Below are 20,993 nucleotides of genomic sequence, written 5' to 3'. Positions count from 1 at the left end.
CTGAGATTAATATGATTATATTTGTTTTGAAGTTATTTCTATCCCTCATTCCCTTTAAAATAGTTCTGAAGCTTCTCTCTTTACTCTGAAGTTTGGGGGTATCTTTTGACAAATCTATGCAATAGCTTTTGGGGGGTTAAGCCAAACATTTTAAATGGCATCTCTGATCTCTTCAATGCAAATACAAACCTTTTAGTGGACATTTTAAAAATAAAATATATTTGACAACATAATGTGTCATGCTCACCTTACAAAAAGGTGAAATGAATACTATAAGGCCCTAAGACATGTAGAATCTATTGCTTTTAAGAGTGGTTTCATTAAGACAATCACCATGAACTGCTCAAATGAGGATCGCCGAAGAGAGATACATTTTTTTTTTTTGCCAAGAGAGATACATTTTTTTTTTTACCTGCAGCCAGGGATGACTAAGAGATTTGTCCACACTGTAACGTTTTCTCATCTTCACTTGAAGTAGGTTGTTTATCAAATCAATCGCTAAGGGAAAAGACAAAATTAGATACATGAATTTAAGCATATAGAGCATCCCAAACCTGTGACTGCCTGGAAAGCAGTTCAATCCATAGAAATATAAGGTTGAGGATTTTTGCTTCTCAAGGACATGGCCTCTAAGCTAACCTGCTGGTGATCCATAAATATTTACTGAATTCACAGTGTATCTGGTTTATTAAGGAGACAGTATAGAGTACAGGTTAAAAGTACAGACTGGAGTCAGCCTGCTTGAGCTGGCGTTGTTACTACGGGTGACACAGGGTCAGTTACTAAAGTATACTGTGCTTCGGTCAACTGTAAAATGAGGTTGTCGAGAAGATGAAATAAATTTAATACACATAAAGGGCTTAGAATGGTGCTCAGCATATAAATGCTGAGTATTAACTATTATTTTTTAAGATGAATAAAACAGACTCTGATTATAGGCTGATTTTTTTTTGTTTCTTTTTTCCCTCCCCAATGATGCCATGTTCTTCTCTAGTCTCGGGCTTGGTCTGGAAAAGTAGCTGAAGCCATTGCCTTGCTTCTACAGACGTGGCTACAGTGAGGTGATAACTTATTACCAAAAGTTCATACTTAACAAGTTTTAGCAAATAAGTTCATGGTATTTTGGTGTATGTGGTGAGATCTTGGCATACATATTTTATCCAATTAGTTGGAGAAATGGGCCAACTGCAAAACCAAAGCAACCAGGTAACTGTACACTGACAACATCCCTATGTAACAATACAGCTGTTACTAAGGCATGGATCCAGGGATGAGCCAAATGAACGACTTATACTATTTCTAGTTCTAAATACCACCAAACTAGCAAAGATTTTCCATATTTTTGTTTTTGCCCTAATCAAGTTATTTTTTTCCCATAAGTATTTTAATTATTAATTTCTCTGTATTCTAAATACTTCAAACTTTTATCCATTGTTCCTTAAATGGCAGTCCACTATGTGCATCAGAATCATTCAGTGTATTTATTAAAATGTATTCAGTGTATTTATTCCTGGGTATCAATCCAGCTGGTGAGTCTGAATCTCTGGGATAGAGCCAGCGGGGTCTTCTTTTTAATAAATTCACCAAGTGATTCTGATTTAAGAGGTCTGCAGACCACACTGTCCAAGGAGCTCTAAGATGACTTTGGTAACATCCCCAAACCCTCATATGTACTTCTTCAGTTAGCTCTGTTCATTACCAAGTAAGCCTACTATTTATATGTTGTTCCTCAAACTTTTCCCAGTTTAATGGGCCATTAATCCCTATGATTAGGTCTGGCACTTCTGGGAAAACAAAAAATAGACCCCCCTGTTCCAAGGGTTGGCTAAATTCAGGTGGGGATGTTCCCCAGTATTGGTTCTATCAAATGCTATGGGAATGTTAAATAATGTTTTAAGTGGTATATAAAGAACCTAAGTTACAGGTCTCCATTCAAGGAGATTAGAATCTAGTTCTGAAGATAAGTGGTCGTGAAAAGATAAATACACCCAACTAGTAGCCTAAGTAGATCTTACACAGTTTGGAGGAGGGGTTCAGGGAAGACTTCTCAGATGAGCCACAAGTTAAGGGATCTCTGAAGAACTGGAAGGATTTCGACAGCAAGGAGGAGAGACGGTAGGCAGGGAAAAGGCCTAAGCAAAATGCAGCGAATAGTTGAAAGTAGCTTGCGTAGGGCAGTAATGGCGGATGAGGCTAGAAGGCAAACTTGGGCCATATCACAGAGACCTACAGATGCAGCCTGGTTAGAGAGAAGCTGAGATAAATGTCCGGGAGCAGAGTAAGATGAAAGTAGTGTTTCCTGAAGAAGGATCTGGCAGTGGTGACTGAGAAGGACAGTTAAGCTATTTGAGTAGTTTCAAAATGAGGCAGTTGGGGCCTGGATTAGTGCCCTGCCTGTGAACTATAAGGAAGATAAAGAAAAGATAATGTAAAAGGAAGCTCAAAAAATTGGTAAACAGTTGAATTTGGAAGGTGAATGGGAAATATTAAAAAGAGAAGTCAGAAGAGACAGGGTGATTTGGGATCACAAAGATTTTGACTAAAAGGCACAGACCTAAAACTTTTTTCTATTTTACCTTCACCAGAAATTTCTCTCCATGGATTTGGTGGGTACATAAATGCAGCATTTTGGATTTGGTCGTTTATATCTTCATCTTCATTAAAAGGAAACGTGCCGCTGAGGCTCACATAGACAATAACTCCCACTGACCACATATCTAGAGAACGGTTGTAGCCTTTGCTCCTGAGAACTTCAGGGGCCAAGTATGCAGGAGTTCCTACCACAGATCTCCTGAACGACTTTTCACCAATGATGCGTGCAAAACCAAAGTCACACAGCTTCACCTGGAAATTAAAGGATGATGTTAATTTTATATTATTGATATATGTATCAATCTATATATACATACCTGTCCCTAAATATACTGTATCATTTCAACACATTTGCCAACTGTATTGATTATGAATGTCAAAAGATTATAGATAAGGAAATTGTAAAATACCCTTTTCCCAAAATTTAGATACATTTATAACCCTGTGATCCATTACTAACAGTATGAAGAGCTTTGCTAATGCTCATTTCAAAAAACCACTTTTGAATTCTAGCTTCCAGAATGCCAAATACCAGACTGGTGTTATAAGTGCTTAGCGTCTTTGATGAAGTGGAGGGTGCTTATCTTTTATCATTTGGCTTTTAGGAGATCACTTTCTATCACCTGTAAGCAGGAACTATATGTTTCACTTTTAAATGCTCAGTGGCCTCACAGTGCCTGGATAGAGGTACTCAAATGTTTGCTGAATGAAAAATAAGTTATGATATTTTAAAACTTACCCTTTATTTTGCTTAATCCTAGAATCTCTCTTCCCAAGGACACTATATATTGGCAAGTAAATGAAATTGAGGTGTATTAAAGATAACTATTAATGTGGCCAGGAGAAGAGTCATATTAGAGACTGCTTGAAAGAGAAAGAGTGTTTTCTATGACTATGGAACAAAATATTGCTAGTTAGATGTTTAGACTTGAAACAAGTTATATCTGGGGGTAGCTGCAGTCACTACCATGCCCCTTTGGGAAGAGAGTTCTGGAAATGTAATGAGATTGGCAGAGCTCAGAATACTTATCTTGCTGCCCATCTTCTACAAGGTTCAAATTTTGGTGATTAATGATACATCCATGCTGAACAAGCAAATGCCAAGTACTGTCCGGGGGAAATGCCCTGATTCACAAAATGTCTTCACTAAAAACTTCAAGATAAATTGAGAGGCTTCTACAAACCAGTGGTACAAACAGTGGAAAGCAAAGATGGACCTTCATACATGTTTTTATGATGATATTTGTTCTGTGTCATTATTGAATTCAGCTACTTCCTCTGAATATTTGAAGAACAGGATTATTGACCATGAAGAAATGTGACCTCTTTTTTTCATTAAATGCCGTATTTCAGCTAACATTTTGATAAAGTAAAGATGACCTGGCAGTTTGGCAACTGAATAAAGAAGAGGGGCCATGGCTAGCACTTGACTAAAAAAAAGAGTATCAAGTAAGTGACATTATTTTCCCTTTGTTCCTAATGGAGGTCAGAAAGCTGGAGTTTTAACCTTAGCTGTAGGAGTGTACATCCTTTGTCCATACTCTTTTGAAGATCAAATGAAATAATACATGGAAGCACTTTAAAATATTGCACCAATGCTTATGGAACCTTTCTGACCTCACAAAGATAGAGGATTACTTTTATTCACATAGGCATTACAAAAGGAATGTGATTACTTCCTTAAAAGTAAAAGAGTTGAATAATTTTTTTAAATACATCTTTTTCTTTAAAGAGAATCTGAGTTGTATTTACCAAGTGAAATAGTCATCTGTTGTCCTTTTTCTAGCCACTTGTCTAATTGTGTTTTAAATGTATATAAACAATAATTTGCAACAGATTATTCTAGTTGATGACAATCATAAATATTCATAGGTACCACCAATATATATTCCTCAGGACAAATGTTTCAAACTTTGGGTTAATAACCATTTTTAGGTTATGAAATAAATTTGGATCAAGATCAACACTTTTTAATGAAATGAAATTTAACCAAGTAAAAAAATGAATGCATCACACGCAGGAGAGACACACACATACATATCGAAATACATATGTGAGCACTGGCAGTGATGGGAAATGTAATTCTTCCATAGGTTTTGCTGAAAATGTTTGACATATAGTACTCTAAAGAGGAAGAAGTGTTAGCTGCCTGCCTCAACCAAAATCTAGTCTTCTCATTTCAGGGTCATCCCTCAGTTTGTTTTATTTCATGGGGAATTTGTCCTGAGCACCAAGCACCAACCAAGGCTGACTCTCCCTACTTCATTCCCAACCCACAGGGAGGGGTGAATTGTGCAAAAAAATTATTCCTTGAGAACTGGTCTAAAAAGTCATTAAGTCTAAAAAGTCTTCATGAAAATAAGCAATATAATTAGTAAAATCTGAATTCAGACTATTCAGGTATAAATCCTCAATGGCAGTTAATAAGGTAGAAACTTCTTCTGTAAGATGGTTATGTTCTGAACCTACAGCACTGCCTTTCATTACGTGGGTACTTTATAATGTTGTCAGACAGATACTTAAAACCATACTTAAAAAAGGTTTTGGAGAATAGCTCACCTGAGGAAATGGCTCTGCTGATGCGAGTAGCACATTTTCTGGCTTTAAATCACAGTGCACAATATTCTTAAAATGTAGATTCCTTAATGCAACAAGTATCTGTTATTGAAGAAAACAGAATTTTTTTCTATTTCTGGAAAAAATCACAGCTAAACACTAACTGGACCCCTTGAGTGGTATAATAATTTAAAAAGTCCACTACAGTTCATCAAGATTTAACTAAAAGTGTTACTTTGTTCTTCAAAGTTAACAATTCCCACAATATTACAATATGTAAAAGCACTACCATTTCTCGTAGTTTTTATTATTTTCTAGTTTCAAAAAAAGTTAAAATACCTGTGTGACCATGAATTTAGTTATTCGTTCTGGAAGTCGACTTTTCTCACTGGATAGAATCATTTCCAACATATCTCCATGCAGCTTTTCCATTACTACAAAAACTCGTTCTGGGGTTTCAAACATACATTCCAGGTTTACAATCCCAGGATGGTGCAAATTCTGAAGAGTTGCAGGATATTTATGTGACCAACTTGAGTAAAAGTTTTACTGTGCAAATATTAATATCTAACAATGTGCTGCAATTAATTGTATGGAATAATGGCACAGAAAGAAAAAAATAGCTTAGAAAAATAAATAAAAGCAAACAAAACAAAAAGGATCATAGATTTTGATTTTCCAAGTTCTGTACTGGAGAGTGGATGTACTGAAGGGAAAGAATGTCTTCCCAGTTTTTCCAATATAAATGCCCTTGTCCATTACTACTTCTTTTCCTTCCTTCTCATCTTTTTAATCTTCTGATAGTACTCTAATTTTATGCTGTGCATGAATAGGCACCAACTGCCAATCAGTTTAGCCAATTACACAGAGCTTTGGTTCTTTGGGGCTGTTTGTGAGGGTCTTAGCTCAAACAGGTGGTTTTGTCTTTAAGGTAGTTATTTATCTAAGTCTTGATCTCACTGTATTATACCTTGATTTGGTCTTCCGTCTTTTAGGCTCAGCATCTCTTTACTACCATCACCCCTTTTTCTTAAGCACTACTAGGTTAACAGGGTTGGAGAAATACAAAGCTGAATGTGATACTGTATCTGCTAATAAAAAAACAATCTATCTTAACTGATATTAAAAAAAGAAACAAAACTTCTTCAAAAGCAATTTGAGAAGTCAGCCATACACAAAAAACATTCAATGGTTCTTTATTATTTCTGGACATAAAATTTAAATTCCTCTGTGTGGATTTTAATATCTTCAGTAATCTGGTTTCATTCTTCTTATTCAATCTTAAATATGCTCTTAAATATTGGCCCAAGTGATTAAACTTTTTAATACTTATTAACAGAAATATATTTTTCTTATGCTTTTTTCCCTTACTGTGGGTATCTAAGTATGCCAAGAGGGCAAACTTTTCTTCGGCCTATGTGAAGTTGGGCCCCATCTCTAAAATGTGTTTTGAATGCACCATCATTTCTCAGTTCCCACCGTATTGCCTCCAGTTTAGCTCACGTTTCCTCTCTCCCAGACTCCTGCAGGGGTCGCCACTGCCCTCTATGCGGCACTGCTTACCCCACGGTACTGTGTTACGTGTATATGTATCTTGCTCTGTAGCCTAGTAAGTTCTCTGAGAGCAGAGACTGTGTCTTAGTCACTCTTAGCTCAACTTCTGAATCATGGTTGGTGTTTTAAAAATGTTTAGAAAGTGAATAGCAAGTGCAAGATAAATACTGTTTACTAATCAGCTTAAAACAAGTTAATGACATGGTGTTCCAGGTAGCGAAATAAAAAGTGACACAGTCTTATAGTAGATACACGAAAGTGAAATACCCCACAGTGGTGGGGCATGATAATGGCAGTAAGCAGAAGATTCAGAACATCATAACTTTGACCGCTTTAGAGTTGGAAGTGTGGTTGGCTGTCCCCTATGTTGTAGTTGACTACCTCTTAAGTTTCTTTTTTCCCCCCACCATCCTTGAAAACACATGCATGCACACACAAAAATAGAAGTATGCTGTAACATAAATTCTTTTAACAACTTCTTCTATTTGTTTAAATGTCCTATTTCCTCTAGAGTCTGTTTTGGTAAATTATACTTTCATAGAGAATCATTTTCTCCAGGTTTTCAAGTTTATCTAACAGAGTTGCACAAGATAGTATCTTAAGATTCCCTAAATTTTTTTCAGTATTTGTGATCGTCTCTCCAAAATGTTGTTATATCTTCTTATATTTTGATTCAGTTGGACACTTATTTTATTGTTATCCACTTCCCCCCCCCCACCCGATAATCAACTTTTGGATTTATTATACTAAATTTATTAATTTCCTTTCTTATCTCTGTTAATTCCTTCTGTTTTCCTCAGGTTGACTGTTCATCCTTCAACTTACTGAGTTAGACTCTTAATTCATTTATGTTCATTCTTTCTTGATTAAATATTTGAGGTTACCAAGATTTCTGTGAACAATAGTCCAAAAGCTCTGATATACAGTATTTCCACAATTATTTTCTAAATACTCCAATCTTGATTTTGCTCTCTGATTCAAAAATTAAGACTCAAAAAAAATTTTTTTTTCAGGTGGTGGGAGTTTTTGTTTTCTGATTTTATAATTTATTTCTAGCTTTAGTGCATTAAGACCAAAAAGTACTGTTTATTCTACTGTTTTTTTGAATTAATAGGGTACTTATTTGTTTTTAGGGTACAGTGTTCAACATAAACTGGTTAGATCTACCTTATACTGTTTAGGCCTCCTCTGTTCTTACTTAGCTTTGTCTATTTCATCTGTCATGGACTACTAATGTGCTTGTCTGTTCCTCCCTGTATGGTCTCTAGTTTTCCTTTATAGATGTTGTTGATGTCATTTGGTTTAGTGTGATTTGCACTCTTCCACTGTTAGAGTGCCCTACTTCAATTCACTTCATGTGTTTTCTCTTGAATTAAATCTTATTAGATCATGACTCCCTTGGCTTTCTTCTATTTGAGAGGAACTAGAGAGAGGCTGTCACGATTGTAGAGCTCAGAAAGAGCCAGCAAAACCAGTTCTTATTGTGGTGCCTCTTCCTACATTTGCCTGGTCCATTTCCACTGTTTTTGGAAAAACTTCCACCTATTTTGTAGGGCTGAACTCTTTTCTATATTTGTTAGAGTATGCTTTTCTGTTTATCATTTTTCTTGTAGCTTTTGGGTGATTTCCAAGAAGAGAAGGGGAAAATACTGAATTTACTCTACAACGGTCAAACTAGAAATTTTGCTCTTAAGTTTCTGAGAACATTTTCCCATTTACATAGGGAGCCATGAGAGCACCTCACCTTTTCTCCCACTACTCTACTACCCTCTTCAGGCAACAGCAAAAGGACATTTGACATTACTATAGCCCTGTGAAATGAAAGTGAAAAATCCCACAGGCGACAATTATTTAATTCTGAAATAATTTCATTCTGAAAATAACCAGAGGGCTATAATAATAAAGTGTTTACATTGTATATTATCTGGAAATTCCTAAATTTAGTTATTAAGATTTGCAGTTGATAACATGTGGGAAAAAAGCTTCAGTATTTAGTACAGAGCTGTGTTTGTGATCAAAGTAACAAGGAGAACTTTTACGTGGAATCTAAAATACGACACAAATGAACATATCTACGAAGTAGAAACAGACTCACAGAAATAGAGAACAGACTTGTGGTTGCCAAGGTGGAGGGTGGGTGGGGGAAGGATGGATTGGGAGCTTGGGGTTAGCAGATGCAAACTAATATATATATGATGGATAAAAAACAAGGTCCTACTGTATAGCACAGAGAACTATATTCAATATCCTGTGATAAACCATAATGGAAAAGAATATGAAGAATATATATATGTATAACTGAGTCACTTTGCTGTAGAGCAGAAATTAACACAACATTGTAAATCAACTATACTTCAATAAAAATTTTTTAAAATGACAAGGAAAAATCAATCCTTATGAATAAATCCTTAATATTTATTTTTTTGCATATTGATTGGATATTGAGAAAGAGTCCAAAATTAGATATGAAAAAAGATCTCTAACAGTATATTCAAACCCTAATGCAGAATCTGAATGCTGTTAATATTCTATTTTAAAGGTAGCTTTATAGGAGGAGGCAGCCTTGAAGTGACCACAGGTAGCTTGTAGACCACAATCTTTTATCACTCCTCTGAAAAAAAGTGAGGCAAATGTTACTAACAGTGACCAATAATGTAATAAATGTAAAATTAATTACATGTTTATAAGTTTCTTACCTTCTTCTCCAAAGAAGCACAAGTTCAATAGGCTGTGTCTTCTTGAACTTCACCCACAAGCAAATGGGGCTCTGACAGCATTAACTATTATATCACCATGATTTCTTAAATACTATGCAAAAGCTACACAATGAATTAATAAATATTTGCATATTATAAATTAATTATATGATATTCAGAAAAATAAAGCTAAATTTTACTCTTCTAGATGATGTCCAAAAGAGATAAAAATGCTAAATAAAAACACACAGTAATTTATTTTATGGGATTTAAGTCATTGCCAATATATCTTTAAAAATATACCTTAATGGACTAAACTATTATAATGAAATGTGGTGGTAGAAGTATCAAAGTATTTTGCACTCGTGGATTGATGAATTAAGAATGAAATTTGAGTTTTTTTAGTTTAAGATTTTCCTTAGGAAAATGTGTTCTAAACAAACTACTATCATAATGGCAGTCCTTGAAATTCCTAGATTATTGTAACCTAATTTTGCCTTTTTTTAAAAAAAAACTTAGGGAGTTAATTCAGATGCTCACCAGCCTCTCACTGAGCCAAAAGGTCATAAAATGAGAACAAAGAAAAATGAGAACAAAGAAAACAAAAACCAAAATCTTATCAGCACACTAAATAGAGTTGGATTTAAAAACTCATAAATCAAAAATTAAAACCAATACAAAGCAACTTTTTGGGTTTTTTTTTTACCTGTAAAATAGCCACTTCATTACGGAGCTGACTCTCCTGTTTTGTGGGGAATCTCATCTTATCAATTACTTTAATAGCCACATCCCTTCCAGTCTTTCTGTGTTTTCCTATTTTTAAAAAAAGTACAGAAAAGAAAGAAGACACAAATTGACATCCCACATACAATACAAAAGCTTTATCAGGAAGTTATCCACAAACTGAAATTGATATGTATGTATTTTTGTATTTCTTTTTTTCAGCTCATTTTGTTCTTTCTCCATCACTAACCTTTAATTTTAAGAAATAAATTATACTTTCCCTTATAGTAATTGCCCCTAATAAAGGCTGTTTCATTATTTGAAACAGCAGGAAATTTGAATGAACTTGTTTGCTGAAAAATAATCCACTTTATTAAAGAAATGATAGTTAACTATGTGACTTAGTCTTTAGAAATTCTGTCAAGATAGAAACGTACCAATTAACTAATTTTATTCTAGGTTCACTGGATCAGCACAGAGTGACTTAACTATACAGTCTTCAGGCAGAAAGGCCAACTAGTCTCAGTAAGGAATGAAAGGGTTTAACATTACTTTCCTTTTATACCTTGTATCATAGCTTATAAAGTACATTTACATATATTAGGTTTAATGAATATTAAAAATCCTGTGAACTATGCAGGTCAGGTTTTATTAGCTCCATTAAACTGATGAAGATACTGAGGCACAGTGAGGTTAAATGACTTTGCCAATGGAAGTCACAGAGCTGGATAAGATTCCATGTCTTCAGACCTGATACCATTCATGCCAATAGTAGACAAATGGTGCCATTTGTGTGGGAAAACCAGTGGGGCATATACTTCAATAAACAAACTTTCATAGTCCAACATAAACTTCAAACCATTTATTTTTCCCAAACATCTTTATGTGTAAGCTACAAGAAAAGATAAAGACTATTGTGAATTTTCTTATTCTGTTACTTTTTAAAGTTCTTAGTTTAAATTAAGGAATTAATACTCAGTTATAGTGAAAAGGGCTTAGCTAAATGTATGTAGGTTAACCTTTGAGAAAAACACCACTTGACGAAACTGTGACAAGATGTTAACAGCTGGCAGATGTTTTTAAATTTCATAATTTTTCTATGCTATCTACAATATGCAAAAGGCTGTAGTTGCTTACCTCCATAGACGATACCAAATTGGCCTGAACCAAGCACCTCATCTGCAAAGATCTGGTAAACAGTACTGATGTCCTATTTAGGAAAGAGTAAGCAGTGTTATTACCTCTATGAAATAATGTCAACGTCTCTCTTTTCATTCAAATACATAAATACACTTTAGTTTTTTTTTTGTTTTCTGTTTTTTTTAATTTATCCATTTTTGGCTGTGTTGGGTCTTCGCTTCTGTGCGAGGGCTTTCTCTAGTTGCGGCAAGCGGGGGCCACTCTTCATCGCGGTGCGCGGGCCTCTCACTATTGTGGCCTCTCTTGTTGCGGAGCACAGGCTCCAGATGCGCAGGCTCAGTAGTTGTGGCTCACGGGCCTAGTTGCTCCGCGGTATGTGGGATCCTCCCAGGCCAGGGCTCGAACCCGTGTCCCCTGCATTGGCAGGCAGAGTCTCAACCACTGCGCCACCAGGGAAGCCCCCTCATTTTAGTTTTTATGATTGACGGAACTAATTTTCACAAAATATTTTATGAAATATAGGCTTTCTAGGTCCTAAAAAAGCCCAACTTTAATACTATGACTCTTAATGCACAACTAGAATGTATTCTGTAAGAAGACCATTGGGAAAAAAATGCTTTGAATTAAAAAATATATTTATTAAGTAGTGATCTATAAAAAGTAAATTAACATAAAAAATTAAGAACAAAGCTTTACCTACTTTACCATTAAAGAGATTTGCTATCTTTGATTTGAAAGAAAAACTCAAAGGTTCATATTATTGAGATCAGACTAATTTTTTTTTTTTTTTTTTTAAACAGTGAGTCTGATGGCTTTGATTCTGAACTCCCTGTCTTTTAACAAGGAAGTTTTTTTTTTTTTTTTAATTAATAGACTTTTACTTTTTTTTTTTTTTAAGTATTTGTTTTATTTATTTATGGCTGTGTTGGGTCTTCGCCCCCGTGCGAGGGCTTTCTCTAGCCGTGGCAAGCGGCAAGCGGGGACCACTCTTCACCGCGGTGCACAGGCCTCTCACCATCGCGGCCCCTCCTTGTGGAGCACAGGCTCCAGACGCGCAGGCTCAGCAATTGTGGCTCACGGGTCCAGCCGCTCCGCGGCACGTGGGATCCTCCCAGACCAGGGCTCGAACCCGCGCCCCCTGCACTGGCAGGCAGACTCTCAACCACTGCGCCACCAGGGAAGCCCCAGACTAATTTTTAAAGACTGATGAAAAGAGTATGTGTAGCTCAAATCCACTGCTCCATCTCCTCCCCTCCCTTTCGTCTTCCTTTTTCCTTGCTAGTGGTTGTCGCTGTCAGAGAGCTCCTGGAAGGCGCTCGGCAACCCTCCCCACAGATCTTCAGTCAAGGTCTGTCTTTTGTTTGGGTATGTGCTACAGTCTCCATGAAACCAGGGACTACACCTGTCTCGTTCGGTGTTACATTCCCAGACAGTGCGGGTCTCACTGCAGTCACGTGACTGGATAAACCAAGTCTCCTAGGCCTCATTTCCTCATTGGTAAAGTGGATATAATAACATCTATCTCACTGGATTTTTAAGTGAATTTAAAAGAGAATATATACAAAGTGTCAAGTCCAGTGCCTGGCATATAAAAATCAGTAATTCCACAAATCCTAATTTCTGTTTAAATTAGGTAATCGTAAGTAAGCTGAATTCCCTGGGACTGGTCTTCTTATCTGTAAAAATGAAATGAGAAAACGTCTTTCTCTCCCCAATAATCTGGTACCTATTCTACCTACCACTAGGACAAGAGACACACAGATTAAATCTCACTGAAACCCTCTATCTCCCATAGCACTACTGGATATCAGTCTTCACTGCAATCTTAGAAAATCCAACAACATTTACATGTTATAGAACAATAACAGCTGGATGCCCCAGTTAAAGAATAAGAGATTTTATCAGAGAAATTTATATATAGCTAATGAACAATTTTCTGACTTCTTTTTCTAGACTTTTTTCTTTCTAATCCAGGGGTTGGCAAACTATGGCTTGTGGGCCAAATCCAGCCTGCTGCCTCTTTTTGTACAGCCCCTGAACTAAGAACAGAGTTTTCATTTTTAAATGGTTGAAAAAAATCAAAATAATAATGTCTTGTGAAACATGAAATTATATGAAATTCAAATATATGTGACCACAAATAAAGTTTTACTGGAAAACAGCCATGCTTATTCCTTTAAGTATTGCCTGTGGCTTTCTCACGACAACGGCCAAGTTGAGTTCATAACTGTATATGGTCTGCAAAGCCTAAAATATTTACTTCTATCCCTTTATAGAAAGTATGCTGATCCCTACTGTAATCCCCAACATGTACCTACATACACCAGCTGAAGTGAATCTTGACTCTTCCTTAAAATCCTGCATTTCCTTCTTCTCTGTACTTGCATGAAATGTTCCCCCATCCATATCCTCTCAGCACTTGTGTCAAAACTCTTTTCCATCCTTTTAGGCATATTTCAAGTTGTACTTCCTTTGGGAAGCTTTCCCTGCTCTGACCCAGAAAGAAGTAGCCTCTCCCTTCTCTTTGAACTAGTCTATCACTCTGTGATATTCTAATGTCACTTACAAAAAGTTAACTTTATTTTCATAATTTAAAAGGAAACTGCCTCAGTTTCCTTCATAAAGCAGAACTCCTCAGAGAAGTTATCACCCACACAGTCTAGCCTAGTGTCTTTAGGCAAACTGTGCAACACTTTGGGCTATAAACTTATTTTTCTAATAAGATTTTCACATTTTATTTTCCTTAATCACCCAATTTGCATATTTTAGCTGTAACGTTTACTTACCACATTCTCCTGGATCTGACAATTTGATACAGAGATACTGGTAGACAAATCTTCTGTAAAATATAAGAATGATGTATGGAAAAAAAAACTGTTAGTCCATAACTTAGTAATATTAATAGTTACTGACATGTGAATGCTCACAATATATTAAATTTTAAAAACTAGCTAACATACACTTAATATAATTACATTCATTAAAACAAAATTTATCCATATACAATACTAATCCATCAACAGGAAACTGGTTAAATAAAATATGATACGTCCATACAACTAAACATTAAGGATGTAGGGCTATAAGAACTGAGTCAGAAAGCTATTTATGACGTTATTAAGTTAAAAAGGTAAGTTGCAGTGTAGTGGCATTTGAATCGAAAACACAAAATATGATTACTTCTGGTGAGTGAGAGAGGTGGGGTTGAGGAACAAAGATTTAATCTTTATACACTTTTAGACTGCTTGCATTTAAAAAAATGCATAGAAAGTATGCATTACTGTCATAATAAAAAATAAATTATATATATCTATATACTGACATTGAAATATATATGATATATATTAAATAGTTGATGAAACCAAATTGTAAAAAGATCACACATCTTTTACGACAAAAATGTATAATACATTTTTGTGTGAAAATAAAATTATAACAATGTAGTATAGACGCCCCTCCCCACAAGCCATCCCCAAATCAAGACATATACACCAAACTATTAATAATGGTTTTCTGAGGGGGGGGAGATATATGATTGGGAATAAGGGGATGTGTCACATGTGTATAGGGAGGAATTTCTCATTTTATATTACATATTTCTATAAAGTTTAAATGTCTATTACTTTGGTAAACAAAGGAAGAAACTGACAAGAAAAAGGAAAAAGGGAAATTTGGAAAGTAAGCAAGAGACTAGTTGTCAAAAATCTAGAATCTCAGTGACAACTCAAAGATACGAAATTTCCTTCATAATCCAAATATAAAAATGTAAAACTTCATTAAGAAGGAAATATAAGCAACTATACATCAAAAATAAGTAAGATGACTGTGGAAAAACTCCATTTTAAAATATTAGGCCAATTTTAAAATATTTTTAAAAATCCAAAAATTAAATATTAATGAAACAGACATAAAAGGCACAGCATGAACTAAATTAATGAGCCTAAAACTCTGCTTTTCAGTAGTCCAGTTTCCTAGTTTAAGTCAATATTTTATTTTCTTCCAAAGGCCTCCACTGTCTAACTTCACCCAGTTTTAATTTCTGTTGCTTCCCAGGAGAACTCTGCTCCAGATACGTTGTTACAAGGACAGCAGCAGCAGCAACACAGTAATAGTTTCACTAATGGGTCAGGAATGGTGCTAAGTGCATCATATGCATTTATTATCATTTCCCTTTTAGATTAGAGAAAGAAGAGGCCAAGATCATGAAACTAGTAAAGCAGCAGAACTGGGCTTTCAATTCTCCAGAGTTCTCACTCTTAGCCCTTCTGCAACCTGTTTTTAGGGACTCTTAACCCTAGGGAAGAGGTCCATGGATGGGCTTGAGAAGGTCCCTAAATCCAATTATATATAAAATTTGTGTGTTATGTGCCTGCATTATTTTCTGGGGGGAAAGGTCCATGGTTTTAATATCAGACAGTTCTGTCTAAAATCCCCTCAAATTTAAGAAGCACTGTGAATATCCATTTATTCACCCTTTAGGAATCAATATTGAACACCAAACATTTTCATGGTCATTACTCTCATCCCTTTGATCACACCTGTCTCCTCAGCACCAGTGACACTTCCCCTCCACCCCTCCCAGGTTAGCTCTGCCTATCCTAACCTACTTGAGATCCAAGGTCAAGGTTCAGATCAGGCTCCGCTACCATGAAGTCTCTACTTACTCTTCCTATCCATATCTGAGTTCCTCGAGAAATGCACTACTCATTTTTGCACTCTACTGCTTTATGCTACCATCTAATACTTATATATGTGTTATGTCCTATTTCCCTTAGTAGCTTTTAAATTTTCTGTGTTTCTTTCGTATTCTAGCTCAGGGCCTAGCATAATGCCGAGAACAGGTGTACCAAGTAGCATAGCTGAACTGAAATAAAGAACATTTAGAAACTGGTTGAGGGAACTCCCTGGAGGTCCAGTGGTTAAGACTCAGCGCTTTCACTGCCAGGGCCTGGGTTCAATCCCTGGTCAGGGAACTAAGATCCCGCAAGCTGTGCAGCGCGGCCAAAACAGAAGAAAAGAAGAAAATGGTTGATACCTCTTTCAATTTAAATATTATTTGTCTAATGAATGAATGATGTTTCCCCATAAACGAAATAATGCCAATGAAGGGGAAAGTGACATTTTACTATGGCTTTCTGATTAAGTGTTCACTTGAACCTTTATCAAATTTAGGTTTTACTTTATAAATTTTGTTGGTGTAAAGGACATGTGTTTCAATATTTTTTTAATGTTTCTGAATGTTTTAATTCAGTTAAAAGAAATACAGCATTTCTGACTTCACAGATTTCCTGAGTTTGTGAACTGTAACACTTTATAGCCTGAAAATCCCACCATGAAGCAGAATACTAATACTAGTAGTTTACTCAACACCTTATGGTTCTCTTTCATTTAATGCTGACAAACCTATTAAGTAGGTACTACTACAGAGAAGGAAAGTACTTGCTGAGATCACATAACAGGTTGGCAGAACCAGAATTTAAATGTAGTGACACTGACTCTGGAGCCTAGCTCTGGTGATTGTATACATATACTATAACCAACATAATTTTATAAAGGAATTAACTAATGGTATGGGTTACTAAAAATGAAGCTTAAAATGAACATTAAAAATAAATACAGAAACACAACTACACCCACAAAATGCTTAAGAACCAAAGGGGGAAAAAAGCCATCAACAAGCTTATTGCTTACTGTGATCTTTCCCTTGCCCTGGAGAAGTACAAACACTTGCTTGAGGGGTAACAGGCATGAGAGCTTGGCGAATTGCTTTTTCCCAGCTCTGTGCTACGTCAAGTCCCACTCCAGTGGCAGCAAGAACAGGATTGTGAGAGCTGTCCCCACTGTTCTCGCCAACAAAGTATACCATAGTATCAGTGATGATTTCAAAACAGTGTGGGTTGCTGCCTTGTGAAGTGTTCGTGAAATCTTGTGGGGAAGATATGCGAAGAATCTCTGAAAGTGGAATTTCCTAAAGCAAAAATTAAGCATTATGAAATATGAATACATCTTTTTTAAATTTTCAAATACACTAAACAATCAAAGATAAGCGTTTCTAATGAATACCATTAAGACAAATACAAGTACGTGACACATGGAACATACAGTCAAGTCTTAATGATGGTATCTGCTTTGAATGATCTGCATGTCCATCAGTGCCAGAGGCAGAGCATGGGGTATAATAATCAAGCTAGTGATTCAGGCCTGTAGCAGATCATTAGAATGAAAGGAAGGAAAGGATTTAGGAGGGCAATTGCCACTACACCCAACAGTTGTCATTTCCCAGTTTTCACTGAATCAACTCAACAGCTACTACCCTACTGGCTGCTATCTGCAAGATACAGCCCCAAAGGAGTACGAAACAGAAATAACAGCAGCAAAAGAAGAATGTCAGTGTTAAGTTGTTCAAGCACTCCATTCTGGTGCTGTCCATGACTGTAACTGTAATGTTTAGTCCCCTTCCTAAAGCAAAAAACTTATTTTAAAAAACCCAACCAGCTCAAAGCAATTCATCAGTTTCTATACTTTTTCTTACTGATACAACTGCTACACTGACAATTTTGTTTGGTGTCAGCCTGTGACACGGCAAAATGTGGAGCAAGCCAAGCAAAGAGAACTACACAAAGGAAAAGAAGAGCCAAAAGAAGCATCTAAGAACTGGGTTCTAAGGTAAAATGGAAGATGGGAGAAATGCCGAATACCACATTTGCCTCTTTTGGACCGGCAATGATCACGGGACTTTCTTAACAGCCTAATCTAAATCATAGTACAGTCGTCCCTCAGTATGCAAGTGAGATTGGTGCCAGGATTCCCCATGGATAACAAAATCCACAGATGCTCAAGTCCATTGTTTAAAATGGTTAGGCACCCACAGATATGGAGGACCATTTGGTACCCAGAAGAAAAGCAGCAGCAACCTGACAGGACAAAAACAAACACAACAAAAAACAACCTTTAGTAGCAGGGCTGTTATGGGGGGTGAAATGGAGGGGTAGAGGACAGTTGCTTCAACAAGGAACTTAACAGTGACTTCTATAAACTATATTAGGCATAGTTGTAATAGGTATAATCCAATATAACAATTAATAAATATTATTTGGATATATTTGGAAAACATACAGTATTTTAATGTACATATTTTTTTAAAGATGTGAAATCTTTACCTTATAATACTTTGATCCCGATTCGTTTTGAAACAATGTTAGACATTTGCTGTCCAGTCTCCAATAATGCCTCTTTCTCTATAAAGAGCATAAAACTGTGAGGTTCAAAAGTAATGATTCCTCCAAAGTGCCTGAACTTTCCTTTCCCTTTCATTTCTATCCATAAGTTTGTACTTCTGAACAGGTTTAAAATTCGTGAGGTTCAAAATTCGGAAAATTAAAAGGATATATAGTGAAAAGTATACTTCCATCATCACTCCTATCTCACTCCCACCCTTACTCCAGGCAAGAAATGTTATTAGGTTTTGGGGACTCCTTTGCAAGAATCTTATGCATACACACACAAATACATATGTATTGCACACACACAGATATGTAATTTACCTATAGGCTAAATTTCTAAAGGTTGGCTTACTGGGTCAAAAGATACATGCACGTGTCATTTTACTTGACAGTGTTAAATTATCCGGCACAAGATTTGATCGAATTTACAGTCTCATCAGCAACATGCCTAACTTGCTCAAACCTTCACTAATGCAGCATGTTACTAGACCTTTTGATGTTTTGCTACACTGATAAATAAAAATTGGTATTTTGGTAAAATTTTAAATTGTATTTTTTATTAAAAACGAGATCAAGATCTTAAATTTAAAAGTCATTTGTATTTCCTTGTCTGTGAATGTTCATATTCATTGCCCATCTTTCTATTGTATTCTGGTCTTTTTTTTTTACTTGTTTAGAATATGAGTTGAAAATACTTTTTCCAGTTTGTCATTTGTCTTTGCTTTTGTTCTTTGCCATGCAGAATTTTTTTTTTTAACGTGTGTCTTTAAATCATTTTTTTAAATTAATACTTTACTTTTTTGGAGCAGTTTAAGGTTCACAGAAAATTAAGGGGAAGATACAGAGATTTCACATATACTCCCTGTCCCCACGCATGTGTAACCCTCCCCATCATGAACACCCCTCATCAGAGTGGCACATTTGTTACAACTGATAAACCTACACTGACACATCATAATCACAAAAGTCCACAGTTTATATTATGGTTCACTCTTGGTGGTGTACACTCTATGGGTATGGACAAATGCATAATGACATGTATCTATCATCATGGTATCATATAGAGTATTCTCACTGCCCTAAAAATTCTGTGTTCTGCCTATTCATACCTACAAGTCTCCACCCCTAACTGTGATCTTTTTACTGCCTCCATAGTTTTGCCTTTTCTAGAATGAATATCATATGGTTGGAATCATACAGTATGTAATCTTTTTACATTGGCTTCTTTCACTTAGTAATATACATTTAAGATTCCTCCATGTCTTTTCATGGCTTGATAGCTCATTGCTTTTTCGTGCTGAATAATATTCCATTGTCTGGATGTACCACAGTTTATTTATCCACTTACCTACTGAAGGACATTTATTACTTCCAGGTTTCTGGCAATTATTAATAAAGCTACTACAAATATCCATTTGCAGGTTTCTGTATGAACATAAGTTTTTATCTCCTTTGGGTAAACAGCAAAGAGTACAACATATGGATCACATGGTAAAAGCATTTTAGTTTTGTAAGAAACTGCCAAACTGTCTTCAAAAGTTGGCAATACCATTTTGTGTTCCTACTAGCAGTCAAAGAAAGTTCCCGTTGCTCTAATCTTGCCAGAATTTAGTGTTCTCAGTGTTTAGGTTTTTGGCTATTCTAACAGGTGTGTAGTATGTCACTGTCTTAATTTGCATTTAATTTGCCTGATGACATATGATGTGGAGCATCTTTTCATATTCTTATTTGCCATATAAGTATCTTCTTTGGTGAGGTACATGTTAAGGTCTTCAGCACACTTTTTAATCAGGTTATTTGTTTTCTTACTGTTGAATTTTAAGAGTTTTTTGTATATTTTGGAGAACAGTCTTTTATCAGATGTCTCTTATGCAAACATTTTCTCCAAGTCTGTGGCTTGTCTTCTCAATCTTTTAACACTGTCTTTTGCCAAGCAGAAGTTTTTAATTGTAATGAATCCAGTGTTATCAATTATTTCTTTCATAGACTGTGCATTTGGTGTTATACCACCAGACCCGCTTTGAATCTCTACTGCTCTACCAGTTTATAAAAATAGTACATTAAATATTCCACCTTTGAAATATTCTTTACAAATGTAATGATAGTTCCAGTACTATGATGTCTTAATATATATCTCATTCTCATTTTGATTTTAAAAATACACAAAATAAAGCACATAACAAAGTTTCACTACCATAATAAAATGCCTGTGATTACTGACCAGGGTGTCCCTGCTGGTGTAATGGACCATCCACCCTTCCTTCACCATCGTGCTGCTCTTCCTCTTTGTGTGCTTGATGGATTGTACGACCCTCATTAGCGGAATATTATTGCTTGTTGATGGACTAAAAAATATTTTAAATTTATGACAAATATTTACAACTTCAACTTAAAAAATCATAAATACTGTAAGCTCATCAAGCCCTTTTAAAGATAATTAAGCTAAAATTCTTCAAAATATCTTAGGAAGACAAACAATGGCTTAAGAAGAAGAAAATAAATTAATCCT

General features: G+C 35.7%; 1 protein-coding gene across 5 annotated transcripts in view; it reads right to left on the bottom strand.

The window, feature by feature from the left end:
- Positions 1–20,993, bottom strand: part of PRKD3 (protein kinase D3) — an 84,119-nt gene that overhangs the window by 3,253 nt on the left and 59,873 nt on the right. For 3 of the 5 annotated variants that reach the window (XM_082356709.1, XM_082356712.1, XM_082356710.1), the window contains 10 exons: positions 20,706–20,829; positions 18,422–18,499; positions 16,953–17,229; positions 14,048–14,100; positions 11,259–11,331; positions 10,105–10,211; positions 5,488–5,649; positions 5,152–5,250; positions 2,577–2,844; positions 413–498 (listed from right to left, as the gene is read on the bottom strand). In XM_082356709.1, the coding sequence (XP_082212835.1) occupies positions 413–498; positions 2,577–2,844; positions 5,152–5,250; positions 5,488–5,649; positions 10,105–10,211; positions 11,259–11,331; positions 14,048–14,100; positions 16,953–17,229; positions 18,422–18,499; positions 20,706–20,829 (1,327 nt within the window). The remainder of the gene's footprint in view (positions 1–412; positions 499–2,576; positions 2,845–5,151; positions 5,251–5,487; positions 5,650–10,104; positions 10,212–11,258; positions 11,332–14,047; positions 14,101–16,952; positions 17,230–18,421; positions 18,500–20,705; positions 20,830–20,993) is intronic. The other 2 variants (XM_082356711.1, XM_082356713.1) reach the window with 2 other exon arrangements.

The sequence above is a fragment of the Balaenoptera borealis genome (genome assembly GCF_965194805.1).
Source record: "Balaenoptera borealis genome assembly, chromosome: 15".
In the NCBI taxonomy this organism is placed as follows: Eukaryota; Metazoa; Chordata; class Mammalia; order Artiodactyla; family Balaenopteridae; genus Balaenoptera; species Balaenoptera borealis.
Note: the sequence above shows the minus strand (reverse complement) of the source record. Positions and strands in the feature narration are given on the sequence as shown.